This window comes from Equus przewalskii, chromosome 1, assembly GCF_037783145.1.
Source record: "Equus przewalskii isolate Varuska chromosome 1, EquPr2, whole genome shotgun sequence".
Classification (NCBI taxonomy): domain Eukaryota; kingdom Metazoa; phylum Chordata; class Mammalia; order Perissodactyla; family Equidae; genus Equus; species Equus przewalskii.
In genome coordinates this window covers 5851763-5868715 of record NC_091831.1, presented here as the reverse complement: position 1 = coordinate 5868715, position 16953 = coordinate 5851763, and the positions used below count along the sequence as shown (strand labels likewise).

Here is a 16953-nt window from a genome sequence, read left to right as displayed (position 1 = left end):
TGTATATTCTATGGGCTTTGACGAATGCAAAATGTCATGTATCCACCGTTACAGTGTCAAAGGATAGTTTCACTGCCCTGAAAGCCCCTATGTGGGCCACCCTTTGGAGGAACCCTGTGGCAAGTGACCATATTTGTTTTGCCTTAGCCTGCTAATGATTGTCCATCTCAGGGTCTTTGTTCCCTCAAGATCCCGATGACTCTGCTTTCCTCCCAGCCCGTCTCTTGGTTCTTGCGTATTCTGCGATGGCGCTGCCCCTGAATTATTCAGAGGCGCGCTTTGCTTCTCCGGCACCACCTTGATTACCTTTGCCCTCTGCCTGAACCTCTGTGCTCCCCGCCAGTCTCCTTTGATCCCTTGCTCCAGACGGCTCGTCCTGACAGCCTGCTGGACACCGTTCCTCATCTGTGCCTTGTGAGTGCTTCCGTCAGAGGCCACGGCAAGGCTTCTGCTCAGCTCCTCGTGGATAAGTGACATCTGCTTTGTGTAATGAACCCGTACTTTCTCACTCTCACATCCCTGGTTGTGTCCCCTAGGCTCATTTCCTGCTCAGGAGCCTGCTGTGAGGAACAGTCTATCAATGCCTCTTTTGAAGAATCAAAATCGCTGATTTTGTATGCGCGGTCACTCGCAGCGCTTTAAGCCCACTTCAGAGATTCAAGGACATTCGTGCACCTCCCCAAGCCGACCGTGGCCTCCTGAGCGCTGGGAAGACGTGCACCCTCCCCTGCTCTTCGGAGCAGAGGGGGTTTAATTGTTTGTTCATGATTCGGGAAGCAAGCGGCGGGGCCCGAATTTATTCTTGAAGCGCACACTTGGGCCATGTCTGGATACGCTTCTCCTCTTAGCCGGCTGACTCCCAGCTGATGGAGTTTGAATCCATTCTGCTGTGGCTCTGGGCCTGAAGGTCCAGCCTGGGGATGCTGCGAGTGGTCCCAGCACTTTTAAGGAGTCGGGCCCTGTAATTGATGAGCTCTTCTGAGACCCTCAGTCCCTGGAATGTGTCCTTCTTTCCCCTAGCGGGCTTTGCCTCTCGAAAATTAATCTTGTCTGATTGGAGAGGCTTGTTAGCCTCACAGAGCCTGCAGCGTCTGCAGATTGCTCAGTTTCCCTGTGCGGAGTCACAGTTGCTTCACACACACTCCTTGCATCTTCTGCAGCCTTCGGCTGGTAGCACCCCAGGCAGCTGGGTTGGGGTCGAGAGCGAACTCCGCCGAGCCGGAGGCTTCACCTCTCCATGCTTGCGGAGCCCAAGCATATCGTGAAGGTTTCCAGAGAGGAGACCATCTGTCTGTTCACTAATCCACGTGGCACCAGGCAGCAACTTCTTCACCTGCTTCTGCCATGAAACCCCGTGGGGCCGTGCAGCTGCAGGAGGGCATTTGGCAGCTGGGGCAGTCATGAAGGGGACAGCGGCCCACGATGAAGGACCCTGACCTGGCTGGCATCTGCAAACCAAACGCAGGTGGAAACGTCAGCAGCAACGAAAAGGAGAACCCAAGTCGGGGAGATTTGCCATCTCATCATCCCGGGATGAAATTTTGTGCCAAAACCAGGACAGAAGCAGTTTGGCAGGGAGATGTGGGAGGCAAGAGGTGTTCTCAGGACTCTGCAGGTGAAGGAATGAGGGCAGAAGTCTGGGCAGAGATGGAAGGCATTCTGAGATCGCTCTCTTTTTTTAAACCAGAAAATATCTACATGTTTTTAAGATGGGGAAGTGGTTTGGGGGAGTGTGTATGCTCTCTCTCCAGTGGCATTTTAAATGATGGCTTAAACCAGGACTTACGTTCCTCCCATTTCTTCCCGCACCTGGCAGAGGGCTCACCAGGCAAAGAAGAGAGTAATGGAGCCAGGCTACCTGCAGCTCGGGTGTCTGCCTGCACTGTAAGACTCAAAAGCCAGCAGGTATATCTGAGTAGGGGTTTGGCATGATCCATGTGTTGTTCAGGAAATTTCGCCCTGGTAGCAGTGTGCAGGGCAAATCGGAGGCAGCAAAACTGAGGGCAAAGGCCTAAAGTAACACAGGGGCAGCGTCACTGGGAAGGAATGGGTGGTCTTGAGAGCCACCGTGGGGCAGGCTAGGAGAACAGGTAAACTAGCAGATACTATGGAGAGAGGTGGTAGTGACTTCTAAGGTTAATGAAGAAGATGGCAAGTCCATTACCAAAACTAAGTAGCTCAGGACAAAGGGGTGGGGTGAGGACACAGACAACAGTAAGCGCAAAAGCTTGAAGGCTCTCTGTTAGGGGACCAGAAAAGCGGTCCTGGAGCTCAAAAGAGATGTCAGGGGTAGGATATGCAGATACGAGAGAGAAGGTAAGGAGTTCATGGTTGAAACCGCGGGGTGGGCATGCATGTCTCTCAGTGACTGTGGACTGGGAAGCAAAGTTGATAGACAGCACAGTTGGGAAGGCCTCTGTGGAGGGGAAGCAATGAGCGGAGAGGGGATACAGAGTCCGGGAAGAGAGGCGAGGCAGGGAGGCCTCTGCAGAGGGGGAGGCCAGCTGTGTCCTGAGCTTTGGGTGGGTCAGGAAAGCTGGCTCGTGAGAGGCTGTGGTAGCTGTTTCAGCCCCTGAGGGGGTCCGATGCTGGTGGACTGAGGGCTGAGAGGGAGACAAGGATGTCAAGGTGACATGTTGCATGAGTTCTCCAGTGAGTGTCAATTAAGCATTTAGGAATTATGCCGATCTCTGCAGATTCAAAGGAGAAGATAAAGAAGCGGTGGCCCTGCCCCCCAAGGGCTTATAGTCAGGAGGGGACCGACATGGCTGTGAAGATGAACAGACATACAGCATCCAAGGGGCCACAGTGCCCAAGCAGGCAGTTCCCTCTGAGGCAATCAGAAGAGGTTTCACAGAAGGCGTGTCCCTTTAGCTGAACTTTTAAAGCTTCGTAGCAAAACTGTAATTAACAAAGCTGCCTACGAGTGATATAGAACTGGGTGAGCAGGTGCGCGTTCCCCACTCTCTGAAGATTGAGTCTCCTCTCTGAAACATGCGGGGGCTGGCCTGTGCTCTACAGGGGTGTTTCTGCCTCCAAAAGCCAATAGTTCTAAAAACTTTTGAAATATGGAAAACAGTATGGCGGTTCCTCAAAAAATTCAAAATAGAATCACCATATGATCCAGCAATTCTACTTCTGGGTATAGACCCAAAAGAATTCAATTTGCTCACACCAACATTATTCACAGCAGCCAAAAGGTGGAAGCAACCCCAGCGTCTGTCTGCAGATGAATGGATAGACGAAGTGTGGTATGGCCATATAGTGGAATATTATTTAGCCTCAAAAAGGAAGGAAATTCTGACACATGCTGTGATATGGATGAACCTGGAGGACATTATGCTAAGCAAAATAAGCCAGTCACATGCAAAAATACACTGTATGATTCCACTTATGTGAGGTACCTAGAGTAGACAAATTCATAGAGACAGACAGTAGAACGGTGGTTGCCGGGAGATAGGAGAGGAGACAATGAGATGTTGTTGTTTAAGGAATAGAGGATTTCAGTTTTGTAAAATGAAAAGAGTTCTGGATCACAAAACTAGAACAAGTAATACTAAAATATGTATGGAACACAAAAGACCCCAAATAGCCAAAGCAATCTTGAGAAAGAAGAAAGCTGGAGGCTTCACATTTCCTGATTTCAAACTATACTACAAAGGTAGAATACCGTATCATATGGTTTCACTTCTACATGGAATCTAAAAAAACAAAATAAATGAACAGACAGAACAACATAGAGAGGCCGGCCCTGCGGCCAGTGGGTAAGTTTGTGGGCTCTGCTGCGGCGGCCCAGGGTTTCACCGGTTCGGATCCTGGGCACAGACACGGCACCCGCTCATCGGGCCATTCTGAGGTGGCGTCCCACATGCCACAACTAGAAGGACCTACAACTGGAATATACAACTGTGTACTGGGGGGATTTGGGGAGAAAAAGCCGAAAGAAAAAAAGAAGAAGATTGGCAACAGTTGTTAGCTCAGGTGCTGAACTTAACAACAACAACAACAACATAGAAACAAATTCATAGATACAGAGAGCAAATTTGTGGTTGCCAGAGGGCGAGGGGTAGGTGGGATGAGTGAAACAGGTGAAGGGGATAAGAGGTACAAACTTCCAGTTATACAATAAATTAGTCATGAGGATGTGATATACAGCATAGCAAATATAGTCAATGATGTTGCAATAACTTTGTGCGATGACAGGTGGTAACAAGTCTTGTTAGGGTCATCGTTTTGTGATGTGAGTGTTGAATCACTATGTTGTACCCCTGGAACTAATGCAATATTGTATGTCAACTATACTTCAATAAAAAAAGGAGTTCTGGAGATGGTTAGCGGTGTTGATTGCACAACTATGTGAACGTAGTTAATGCTACTGAGCTACACACTTAAAAATGCTTAAAATGGTAAATTTTATATTATGTATATTTTACCACGATTTAAAAAAAGTGGTGTGAATACAAATATAACTCATTAAAAGTTCTAAACCTTCCCATAAAATTGGGATTTAGGACTTTTAGAAAACATAAAGCCACTGAAAAAGGCAAACCACATTAGACTAGGTGTCAGAAACTTTAGTTTTATTTAGTTTCATTAAAAAAGTAAAGCCCTTTGAAATAAGCAGTGGGCTGAATGTAGAGTAGGTTTGTTTGCACAGCTCTGTGAGTGGTGGGCGGCTGGCCCAGGCTCCAGGCTGCAAGTCCGGTTGAGGACTTCTTCACCGGCTTCTAGAACCGGCAGTCCCCTCGGGCATGACTTTGTCATGGCAAATGGCGGGAGCACAAGGGACCGACGCCAACTGCACTAGCACAGTTAAGGCCTCTGCTCATGTCATAACCACTAGCATTCTATTGACCAAAGCAAGTCATACGGCCAAGACCAAGCTAATGGGCAGGGGGAGAATATTCTGAAAACAAGAGGGGACTGCAAAGTAACACGACAATGGCTGTGTATGCATATAATCCTACAACAGAGAGTGAAGGAATGGGTCAGTAAGCCAGTCCACCTCAATCATATCCCAAAATCGAAGTGGTTTTCCTTTTACTGCAGAAGCCCAATTCCATTTCAGAGTGAAAATGACTGTTTCTTAAGGTTGCTCCATATTTATTTGACTTCTCGCAGACTCTTTTCTATAACCAGCCCTTGTTTTCGTAGATTGTGTTTGAATTGCTACCTGGGTAAATAAATCCTGGGCTCTCAGGCCATCACTTCACTGTTTGTTCTATTTCTGTTGATGAAAGTGGTTCACAGGATCTGAACTCTTCTGACTTGCATGTGCTCCACTAGCATCCTTCCTGCCTACCGGAGTCACACTTTTTAATTTTTGCCAATAGCTTTTTTTTTTATTTCCACACTACATCAATTTCATTACTGTGCAGTAGCCTGACCTCTGTGTCTATCTCTTGCTAATTTCCTAATACAATCTTGGTCATTAGTTGGAAACAGATCTAGACATTAAGCATTCCTGATAATGCCTCTGACATGTAATCATTTACTGCATCCATCACTCCCACCTTCATTATGCTGCGTGTCAAGAAAGTTCCCCAGTTAACGTTGGGAAGGTTGAAATCAGACATATTGTCATCACAGCTGAGTTGTCCTATCAGGGCTCTCCCGTTTCAGTGTAACTGCATGAGAAGACGTGCAGATGGCAGAATTTTTATTTGATAGTGTGGCCCAATTTCCCTGGCTTGCAGGAAATAAAAAGAGTAGAGACTCTCAGGAAGAACATAAAACGCTAATACTCCTACTCAATTTATCATCAATGACAAACATGGGCAAACATCCAGATGCCATTTTATGTTTCAGTACTTAGCGACTCACCTGTTAATTCTGGGCTTCAAAGCAACGTTTTTGGGAATCTTGCCTTGGTTTATTGTAAATTGAGTGGATTTCCAGTGAGAGGGCTCTCCTTTTGCCAGGATGCAAACACTGCTCGTGGAGGATACACACCTGTGTGCTTGCTAGTTTAGCAGCAGGAGAATGCTGTGTGGATGCCAAGAAAGGGCACGGGCTCTGCAGATGTTGGGCAGTAACCCAAGTTTTACAGGAGCAAGTGGCTAAACCACCTGGAATCCTGGGTTCTGGTGGGGCGTCCGTGGGCATGTTATGACATTGTTGAGTTCCGGTTGAGGCAGTGCTGAAGCAGGACTCACGCAGACACAGCATCTTTGCAAGAAGGTTGTCTGAAAGACAGTTGGTGGTGATCAGCTCTGCAGCTGTTGATCTCAGTCAGCACAAAAGATGTAAACATTCGTTTACCACCAGAAGGACCTGTGTGTGCTGGCTTCTCTGTGAGCCAGGAAAAGCTCCTGCTTGCCCAAGGCAGAGGTATGTCTTGAGGGCAGATGGCCTAATGGATAAGGCAAACTTCTTCCATTCCTGTCCCAATTCATTCTCCTGGCCTACCCTCCATGCTGTATTTGAGCAAATAGCTCGCCTCGAAAGGACTCATTTCAAGATGAGTAGCAACCAAAAAGGAATTTACGTGGGTCTCAGAAGTAAAAGTACGAGATAAAATGATAGAAAGAACATACTAAATCAAACGTAGGTCCAGAATACACAACTGAAGGAGAATCATGGCATGAAACAGCAGATGTTTGTGGACAAGTACTTTTCTGTGAAAGCAAACAAAAGAGAGTATGGTCACCGTGAAACAAGCGTGCATAAATGAGCTATAATCCTCAAAAGCAGATGATAAGACAACAGAAGGTGGTGAAGAGTGACCTGAAAGAGCTTCAGAAAGAAATGGAAGAGAAAAATCAGGCAACTACAGAAATAAACGCCAAATTAGAATCAGTAAAAAGGAGATTGACATTGCTAAAACTGCAGTCAGAGACTTGAAGGAGAAACTTGAGGAAATAAAATAGAAAACAGCAGCCTTTAGAAGATTGTAGAAAAAATGTTATATATTGAAGATAGACAGGGATGCACACTGCAAAATGCTGTCCTTGGAGAAAGGGAAACACAAAATGGAACTGAACGTATGTTTGAAGAAGTAACAGAAGAAAACCTCCCTGTGATAACGGAATTTCTGAAAATGAACTCAGAAAGAGCAACAAGAAAAACTGAAACAGAATGAAAACTTGGCAGAGATGGTCAGAAATTTAAAGACAAAAAATAAATGGTCCGAGTATCAGACACAAGAGAATTAAAATCAAATCACTTATTTGGTAAAACAAGAACGTCTGGAATGTTTGGGCCCTTCTTTAAAATATTAAGTAACAAAATACAGCAAAATGAAAAAATGAGGGTGAAAGGATTGATGACGAGCCTTGAATTTATTTAAATATGACAATTATGTAAACAGAACAGAATAAATATTGCCAACACTCAAATGTAGAATAATATAAATATAAATATTAGCAGGTAGAGTGTGGAGAAGGTGGGAGAGGTATAAATACATGGATTCTTCAGTTTTCAATAGGTGCTTTCAAAGATGACAAGTCAAGTAAAGATGATAAATGAAGGGAAGGTTTAAATATGTTAAGGTTATAGGTAATTAAAAACATTAAAAAATTTAAAAAATTTAAACAATTATAAAAAATAATTAAAAAGCAATGTAACTAATTAAAATTTTAAAAAGTGGAAATTATACAGAGTGCATACTCTGGTCAAAATGAGATAAAACTATACATTAAAAACTAAACAGAGGCTGGCCCCATGGCCAAGTGGTTCAGTTCACGTGCTCCGCTTTGGCAGCCCAGGGTTTCGCCGGTTCGGATCCTGGGGGCGGACATGGCACCAATCGTCAGGCCATGCTGAGGCAGCGTCCCATGTACCACAACTAGAAGGACTCACAACTAAAATGTACAACTATGTACTGGGGGGATTTGAGGAGAAAAAGTAGGGGGGAAAAAAGAGATTGGCAACAGTTGTTAGCTCAGGTGGCAATCTTTAAAAAAAAAAAAGCCTAAACATTTCTTATCATCTGGATGTTTAAAAATTCTCTCTTAAACACAAGTTGAACAGGAGATCATAACCAAAATTATCCAGAAAATTATAAGTAAAGAATTGTATATCAAAACTTATAAGTAGCTAAAGAATTAAAAAATGCATAACCTTAAATATTTTTGTTACAAAACAAGAGAGGCTGAAAATAAATGAATTATCATTTAAATGATGAAGTGTAAAAAAAAAGCAAAACAATAGGACCAATGAAACCGGAAGATAAAAGTAGAAGTTAATGTATTAGAAATAGAAAACCAGTAGAACTAATAAATTACTTCAAGAGATGGTTCTTTGCAGTGGGGGAGATAAACCGTAGCTAACATAATTAAGAGAAAAGGATAGAAGCTTAAATATCAAAACTCAGAAATGAGATTGAAAAATTAGGACTAATATAAATGTAATTAAAATAATTGTTCTAATAAGAATACACTTCATTACCACTATGCATAAATACCTGGATGGAATGGATGATTTATTGGGAAACATTAATTACCTAACTTTGGCCCTAGAAGACTATGGTAGAATATCTAAAATCGTCTTCCAAAGATATTCCGCTCGAATTGTTGGATCTCTGAATATGACGAAAGATCACCCCCATGATCGCGTTCTGCTATACGACACAGTAAAGCCTAAGACAGGGAGAGTACGTGGATGGACTTTATCTAGCCACGTGAGCCCTTAAAGCAGAGAGCTTTCTCCAACTGGCAGGAGAAGAGAAAGAATGATTTGACGTGTAAGAACTCAACACACCATTGCTGGATTGGAGATGGAGGGCACATGACTAGGAAAGCAGGTGGCCTCTAACAGCAGAGTGCACCCACACTGACAGCCAGCAAGGAAAGGTGATCACCAGGCCCACAGCCACAAGGACTGAAGTCTTCTGACGACTTGAATGCCCTTAGAAGTAGGTTCTTCTCTGGAGCTTCCAGTTAAGAGCCGAGGCCAGCTGATGCCTTGACTTCAACTTTGCGCAACCGTAAGCAGAAGATCCAGCTGAGCCTATACGGAATTTTTGCCTACAGAATTGTGAGATAATAAATGGATGCTGTTTTAAGGTGCTAAATTTGTGGTAATTTGTTACGGCAGCAATAGAAAACAAATAGAAAGATACAGAGCATCCAAGGAGATAAATTCCCGTGAAAGAAACAGAATCGTCAGTAAATTTCAGAGGCAAATGTTGTCAAAACTTCAAAATACACATGATCTAAATTATTTATTGAAACCAGAATAACAGAAAACAAAACTTGACAAACACAGCATAGCAATAAAAAAAGACTAAGGCGATCTCAGGTGTGAATGTTGATGCAGTAATTTGAAATAAATATTAGCAATAGAGTCCAGCAATGTATTACAAAAATCTAAGTCTACTACTGTCAAATATGTTTTCTTCCAGGAATGTGTGGATGATTTGACGTTAGGAAATCTGTTAATATATTTCAAGATATTAATTGATCAATGAAGAATGATCAAATGACCTTCTCCATGGATGGCAAAATATATATGTTAAAAAAGTTAACTTCCGATCTTGACAGTATAAAAACTTCTTGATGAAGTAGGAAAGGATGGAAGTGTCTCTACAGTGTAAGACTAAAACCTAGCATCCAGCTGGTGGGGCAAACACCAGAAAAATTTCCCGTAAAGTTAGGATAAAGATAAAGATGCCCACTGTAAGTTTGTCCTGGACACACTTAGACAATATTTGGAAGTGCATCAAAGGAGCTGTTAACAATGGCTTCTTCTAGGACTGGGAGTCTAGGGTAGGAAGAAGCCACTTTTTATTGAGTACTTTCTGTACTGTTTGAATCTTCTGAACTTGTGCTTAAAATGCATAACTTTGGATCCTCTGACTTTGTAATGCTTTGCCATAACAGACATATCAAATCAGTTAAGAAAGAAATATTTAAACTTTGGTTACGGAGCAGCCAGTGTTTGCTTCATTTTGGTATGAGGGTAGCTGGGAGGAGATACTTAGTACTCAGAGGTACTTCCTCTGACTCCTCCCTTCCTGGATTCCAGTTAAGGGTGATTCAGAGAGAGACCCACAGGCAGGTCTTGGAAGGCTAAACTCACCCCCCTGCCAGCTCCCATTACCTGCGTCCACATCTGTGTCAAGGAACACTCCAGTGGAGGATGGGGTGGGAACAGGAGTCGTTGTACCATGTGGTTCCTATTCTAACTCAGCATGAGACATCATTGCTCACCCCAGACAGAAGGAAATCTCAACACACACAACTTGAAGTTGATGCCATTCTCCTCTCACTATCTCCATCAAATCAAGCACATGGGAAGGAGAATTACAATTGGGAGGACAAATAAGTAGCATCGTTCCCTCAATGCCAGAAGTTTCTGGAGGTTGTCACATATTTCTGTCTCAAATCTAATTTGAAAATAAGAAAGACTCTGAGGAAACTTCAGAAAAGAAGCTTTCTGTTCCACCAGATTTGGGTTTTAAGCAATTCCCTTCCCAGAGATCAAGTGTCTGTCACTATGGACTTGTGAATTTTTACTTATTCCCTGCGTTAGAGTCATAGCCGGTGGGGCTGCAAAGTCAAAGATAAGAGGCCTTTACTCTTTGAGTGTTGACAGGCCTTTTGGCTCAAAATGATATCCCAGGCTCGCCATCCAGTTCTCTTATCAGGAATCATTACTTTCTTTAGAAAATCTTACTTCCTTTAGAGAGAAGTGGTATTTAGAAACCAAGATCTGGGCGCTAGGTAGGCTCATTGCTACTGAAGTTTCATTGCCTCTAGGCCTTCTCAGTGGGCAAAGCTAGGATTTTTAAAAAAAAATCGTGAGTTAACATTGATATTCCAATTCTAATTTAATATCATAAGGTTTTGTTTTTAATGTTTTAGATTTTATAGTTGTATTTCTTTTCTTTTATACTTAACATCTTGGTTCTTAATAGGATTAATACATTTACATTTGCTTGAGCCTATAATATACATTAAACTGTTTCAAAATTATAATACCAATATAATTTCTATCAATGAAATCACTACGTGAAGTTTACATTTATTTACTGTTGCTTTCATTGAGGTGATAGATTTACTGTATATGGATCACCTGAGTACTGGGTTCAAATGTCACTTGGAATAACTCGTTTCTGAGTCGTTATTTTACCAACTTGATCTGTAGTTAGTTTCATTGATCCCATTTGATTTGTATTTTTTAATTTTCTTCTTTTTCTCTTTTGTATTTAATTTTACTTTTTGAATATATAGCACATTTTCAGGATTCAGAAGTCAAAACTACATAAAAAGATATTCTGAGAAGTCACATTTCCATCTCTTTCTGCTCCCATTTTATCTCCCCTCCTTTGTTTCATGTAACAACACATAACTGTGATCACCTCTAATCAATAAGTAGAGATCCTGTTACTTTTTCATGACTGCATAGTACTCTCTTGCATGCACGTACCATAATTTATTCAACTAGTCTTCTGTTAATGACATTTGGATTGGTTCCAACTATCTACTATTACGAAAGAGGACGCAGTTAATAAATTTGACCATATATGTTTTTGTATTTGTGGAAGTTTATCTTCAAAGTAGATTTTAGAAAGAAGACAGTTTGGTCAAGGACAAATACAGAAATTTTGCTAGATGATGCCACATTCCCCTGCATAGAGTTCATGTAATTTTGTGTTTCTACCAGAAATATATCAGAGAGCCTGTTTCTCCACAGGCTTCTCAACAGAGTGTATTATTCAATGTCTGAACTTTTTTTTTTTTTTGAAAATGCAGGTAATATGTGTAGTTTTAATTTCTCTTACTTAATTTCTCTTAAAATCTCTTACTATGATGAGACTGAGTATGTTTTTATATATCCAGTGCCCATTTATCTTTATTTTACTCTGAACTCTATGTTTTGTACCTATTTTTGACATCAGGTTTACAGCTGCTTTATTCTTGCTATTTTAAGGAACTTTTTATATATTAGGAGATTAACTAATTAACTTAGATCTAAGATGTAAATATTTTCTCCCAGAAAATAGAGAGGAAAGTAAAAACCATATGACTCGGCAGGATGTGGGTGGGAGGGATGGATGGGGGAGCACAGAGGATTTTTAGGTCAGTGAAAGTACTCTCTCTGATACTCTAATGATGGACATGTGTCATTCTACATTTGTCCAAGTCCACAGAATGCACAACACCAAGAGGGAGCCCTAAAGTAAACTTTGGACTCTGGGTGACTATGATGTGTCAATGTAGGTTCATCAGCTGTAACAAACAGACTGCTCCAGTGGGAGAGGCTGTGCATGTGTTGGGGGCAGGGGGTGTGTGGGAAATTTCTGTACCTTCCTCTTAATTTTGCTATGAACTTACAACTGCTCCAAAAACATAAACTCTTTTAAAAATTAAAATTTTAAAAAATGATGTGAATTTTGACATATATTATGGGACTTAAAGATGACCCTTTCTTTTAGGGCCAGCGCTAAGGAGCACACCTTTCTTTTCAATACTTTGGCGGATGATTGAGAGGTGGGGTGGAGCATGCCTTCCCAACTAGGGTCTCACTGCAATAGTAAAATTATAGCAGTAATAGCTACCTTTTATTATCCAGCACGTACTCTGAGCCCTGTGCTGTGCCGTGCTAAGCACTGGCTCTATGAAGTAGTCGGCATTATTCCCTTTTTGCCAATCAGGAAACTGAGGCAGACGGATAAGTTAGGGAACATGCCCTAAGCCACCCAGCTAGCGTGAGAGGGAGACAGGATTTGAACCCCAGTTAATTTAACCCCCAAATCTAAACTCTTACCCTCTGGGCTGTTTGCCTCCCACTTTTAAAGGAAAGCAGTGGATTAGAATGGCAATGTTCCCATAAAAATGATGTGTAAGAGTCTGTCTGTGCTCACATGGCGGCAGCCTATTGAAACATCATGGCGGAGAACGATAATGAAAGAGACGACAAAGGGACCTGCCACTGGGGAGCCAGAAACATGGTTGTGGAGCTTCAAAGCACAGCAGAATCCCGCAAGAGTTGAGACAAGGCCATGGTTCTGAAGCGATCTTTGAGAGGGATGGCAGGGAGCTGTGGGGCAGAGGGGTCCAGCTGTGGCTGGGGGGTCCCTGAGCAATGTCCACCTCAGAGAGGTGTGCTTGGAGCTGGAGGCAAGGGTGGTTCGAGGGAAGGGGCAGGAAAGCAGTGATGAGGGTTTTGTTGCTTTTCTTTGTCAGTACACTCATTTACTGGAACCTCGTAGTAATGAAGAACTGGGCTCTGTCGCCACCAGCCTGCATCTGAATCCTGCTTCCACTCCTCTCTAGCTCGCACCTCGAGCTTCTGACTTAACCCTCTGTGTCTCCGTCTTTCTATTTACAGGCAGGGATGGTAATACTGTTGCACATGCTTTAATCCATGAAAACTGCCTGGCACTGCTGCCTGAATCAGAGCAATCACTCAACAAAGGTTTCCTGTTGTATTTAAAAAAGTAAAACAGGTGAATTTTAAAATATTGCATACACTGGGAGTGGCCGAGGGCACACAATTGATCTTCCTGCCTGCCATTAGGCAGGGCACCCTTTCCCGGGAGCTGGAGGGCGATGATGCAAGCTTGCTCTCTGTGGAGGACTTGTGTTCACCACGTGTCCATGCCTACCTCCTCCCTCAGGTGTCACAGGCTCCCAGGGTTGCAGGTATTATTTTCATTCCCATTTTACAAGTGATTTTCCCTTGTCACTGAGGCTATGACTGGCAAACCCAGAACTCCTATTTCCAAAGCAAAGCTGCCTCTAGATGTTCAGGATCCATATTCATATCCAAGATCATTACCCAAGATCTTATTTAGTGCCAGCGAGGCTCAATGAAATCTACTGACGTTATCGTATTTTATTCCATCTTGACAAAAATATGGAGGTGGGAGCAGTTTTTACTGCTACTCTGCAAGTTCGACTCCATTTTGATGATGAGAAAAACTAAGTCTCAGCAAAGCTAAGTGACCTGCCCAAGTGAAATAGCTAACATGGGCAGGAAATGTGATTTTAATCTGAGAGGGGTCTGATTCCACATCTAGTAATCTATCTTTCTTTTTACTGTTTATTCATTCATTTATTTATTGAATAGTTTAGTAAATTATAAGACAAATAATCTTGCAAACATCAGTCAAGAAATAGAATTTTCCAGCCACCTTATAAATCCCTCCATGTGCCCCATTCTAATCATAGACCCTCCTTCTCTCCAAACGTGACCACTATCTGACTTTTAAAGTAACCACGTCTTTGAGAATCTTTATGTTTTTGTCACCCAAGTGATCCTTAGACATTATAGTTTAATCTTGCCCATATTTTGAAAGGATATGTTTCTTTAAGTTTTGTGATAAGTACATCCTTTTCTTTCCTTACAATTTTTGTAGCCATTCATCCTGTAGTTTCCCATAGATTGGGCTTTGCTGAGAGCATGAGCACAGCGTGGTTCAAAATGCTCCCAGTCTTCTGTATTTCCTGGAATTTGGCATCTGGATCCCAAGGCTTGATCAGACTTAGGCTGGACCCTTTGGCAAGACCACAAGTTGTGTTCTTTCATCAGGAGGAAAGAAGTTCTGGTTTAAGCTCTTTTAAATGTTAGCAGCCTTGATGCTCCATGCCTGGATTCACTGATTCACTGCGGGTTATAGAATAGTGGTGTTCTCACTCTCCCCCTTCATTTGCATGTATTCACTGGAGTAATTTTATAAGGAAATACTTTCTTCGCCTACTATTTGGTCATCCAGTGGCATAGTTCTTATTGGAAAGGCAGAGTAAATGTTTAATTCTTTTCTCTGTTTTCCCCACTTTTAAGATAATGAATTGGTTTCTGGATTTAAACATATTTGTTAGAGTTCAATTAACTGCAATTCTTATCCTTATTGAAGCTCACTTTAATTGTCGCATATTTGATCAGCAGAAGTAGTCTCAGAGCTTCTTCGCTTTCTGGTATTAAAGATGTTCCAGATTCATCTTATATATCTCCTGCTCCAGACCTGCAATCAATCATCTCTCTAAATCCTAGTTTCTTTTCTTGGAAGAAGTATTCCAGAGCACTATTTGGGTTCTTGGAATTATCATTGCTACTGGCTGTTCATAGATACAGTGGACAGAGTTAGGAGATAAATGTATTTCTTCTCAAAATAAAGATATAACAATGTGTGAGTTCACAGTGCTATTTCCAAATTACATTCAAGGCTGCAGGGTTTAAACTCGACCTCAGTTACACTACATCTGAATCTCTTTTCTCTTACACTGAGTCTTGGTTCTCAAGGACACAGGGGCTGATAAAAGTAGAATTTTCCGTAATTACTCATTTGTTTCATCCCATCTACACAGACTAGAGTGTCACAAGGACAATTCTAATACTACCACCAACTAAGATTATTGAAAACATTTCATTGTTTCATTATGCCAAATAGTCCAGCTATATTTTCAGGTCATATAGCCATTACATATTATGATATTTCCCTTTTAGCTCTTCTTTAGTCTTAGTTCTGCAAGTAACTATATGTTTAATGCTCACTGCCAGTCCTCATGCTGACGACTCCCTGATCACTTTATTGTCTGAAGCTTGTTATCTACTAGATTCCTTAGAAAGATCTCACCTGAACCATAGTCCTTGAGTTCTTTAATCTTGGTAACCATTTGACTGTGCTCTTTATACTTGAAGATCGGCTTTGCTGGATATAAAATCCTGGGTCACATTTTTTCCCCCTTAAATATCTTAAATATGCTACTTCATTTTCTTTGGCATAAAAGCAGTGGTGGAAAAAATTTTCTGATAATAATCTAATTTTATTTTTCTTACAAATCACATTTTCTTTTTGCCTAGATAACTAATGGATTTTTTCTCACTTTTTCTTTTAATAAGTCTGGTAATTTTACTAGAATATATCTTCCTATTTGTTGTTCTGTGTCAATATTCACAGGTAAATAGTGTGCTGTTCCAATATGTAGTTTCATATTTTTTTCTTCATTTCAAGAAAGTTTCCTTGCATTAGAGTTTGTATTATTTTTTCTGTATCCTTCCTTTAGTTTTTCCTTTAGGTACTGCTGTTAGCTGTGTGTTGGATCTTCTTTGTCTATCTTCAACACTTGTCACACTATCCTGGATCTTTTAAAAAATCTCTTTCTTCATTTCTTTTCAATTTTCACCTACTATTTTTATTAAGACATTATTTGTTTATTTATGCTTGAATTCCTTCTAGTTGAATCCTCATTTCCAATTATATATTTAAATTTTTATTTCTAATCATGTCTTGAGTTCTGTTACCTCATTCTGAGTTTTTCTAATTATGATTTATGTTGTTATTTTGTGTTTTGTGTTGTTTTCTTAACATCTTTCACTCACTTTGAAATAGTTTTCTTCTTTTCTTACCACGGATTTTTGGAGTGCTTCATTGTCTACAAAAATTTTGCTCTGCTCCATAATATATTTTTACTTATTGTAAATTTGTATGGGGTTTGATTTTGATTGTATTCTGTTTTTTAAAAATTTATTTATGAAACTAGTTTTCCTAAACTTTTAGAAAGAAGCTTGATTCAAATACAGCTTTTCTAACTTCACAGAGCTCCTTCCTCTGCTGTTTAAATATGATGTTCAAAATAAGGCTGTTTGCTTTCTGATATTTCCTGGCTCTATTTCCTCCATCCCTATACCTTTATGTCACTTTCTATTGCTACCAACTCTGGCGCCCCTTTCCTGCTCGATTTTGAGGTACTTCTAACAGTATCTTCTCAACTTGGAGCTCTGTCCTCAACAGGAACCGTGAGGGTCAGTTTCAAGAACTCACAGGGGCTAGACAGCTTCAGGCCCTTCAAACTTCCTGAACTTAGGTCCCCGGCCCTCACCCACTTCTGGAACAGGCAAACTCTCTCCAATTTCAGCTGCACTTCTCAGATTGGCATGCTGAGCTTACTAGTAAATATCTGTTAACTATGTTAAGGCCTTCTTGTTCTCAGGTCTGTCTTCTGCTTTCTCCCATACTGACACCAAAAGTTTGGTAGTTTTGTGAGATTTTTCTCTCCTTGCTTG

The 16953-nt window shown here is 41.4% G+C and overlaps 1 protein-coding gene across 1 annotated transcript in view; it reads left to right on the top strand.

The window, feature by feature from the left end:
• The first annotated feature begins 1422 nt into the window (after window positions 1-1422).
• Window positions 1423-16953, top strand: part of NPS (neuropeptide S) — a 53659-nt gene continuing 38128 nt past the window's right edge. Inside the window, exon 1 of the mRNA XM_070589598.1 lies at window positions 1423-1615. Within this exon, the coding sequence (XP_070445699.1) occupies window positions 1423-1615 (193 nt within the window). The remainder of the gene's footprint in view (window positions 1616-16953) is intronic.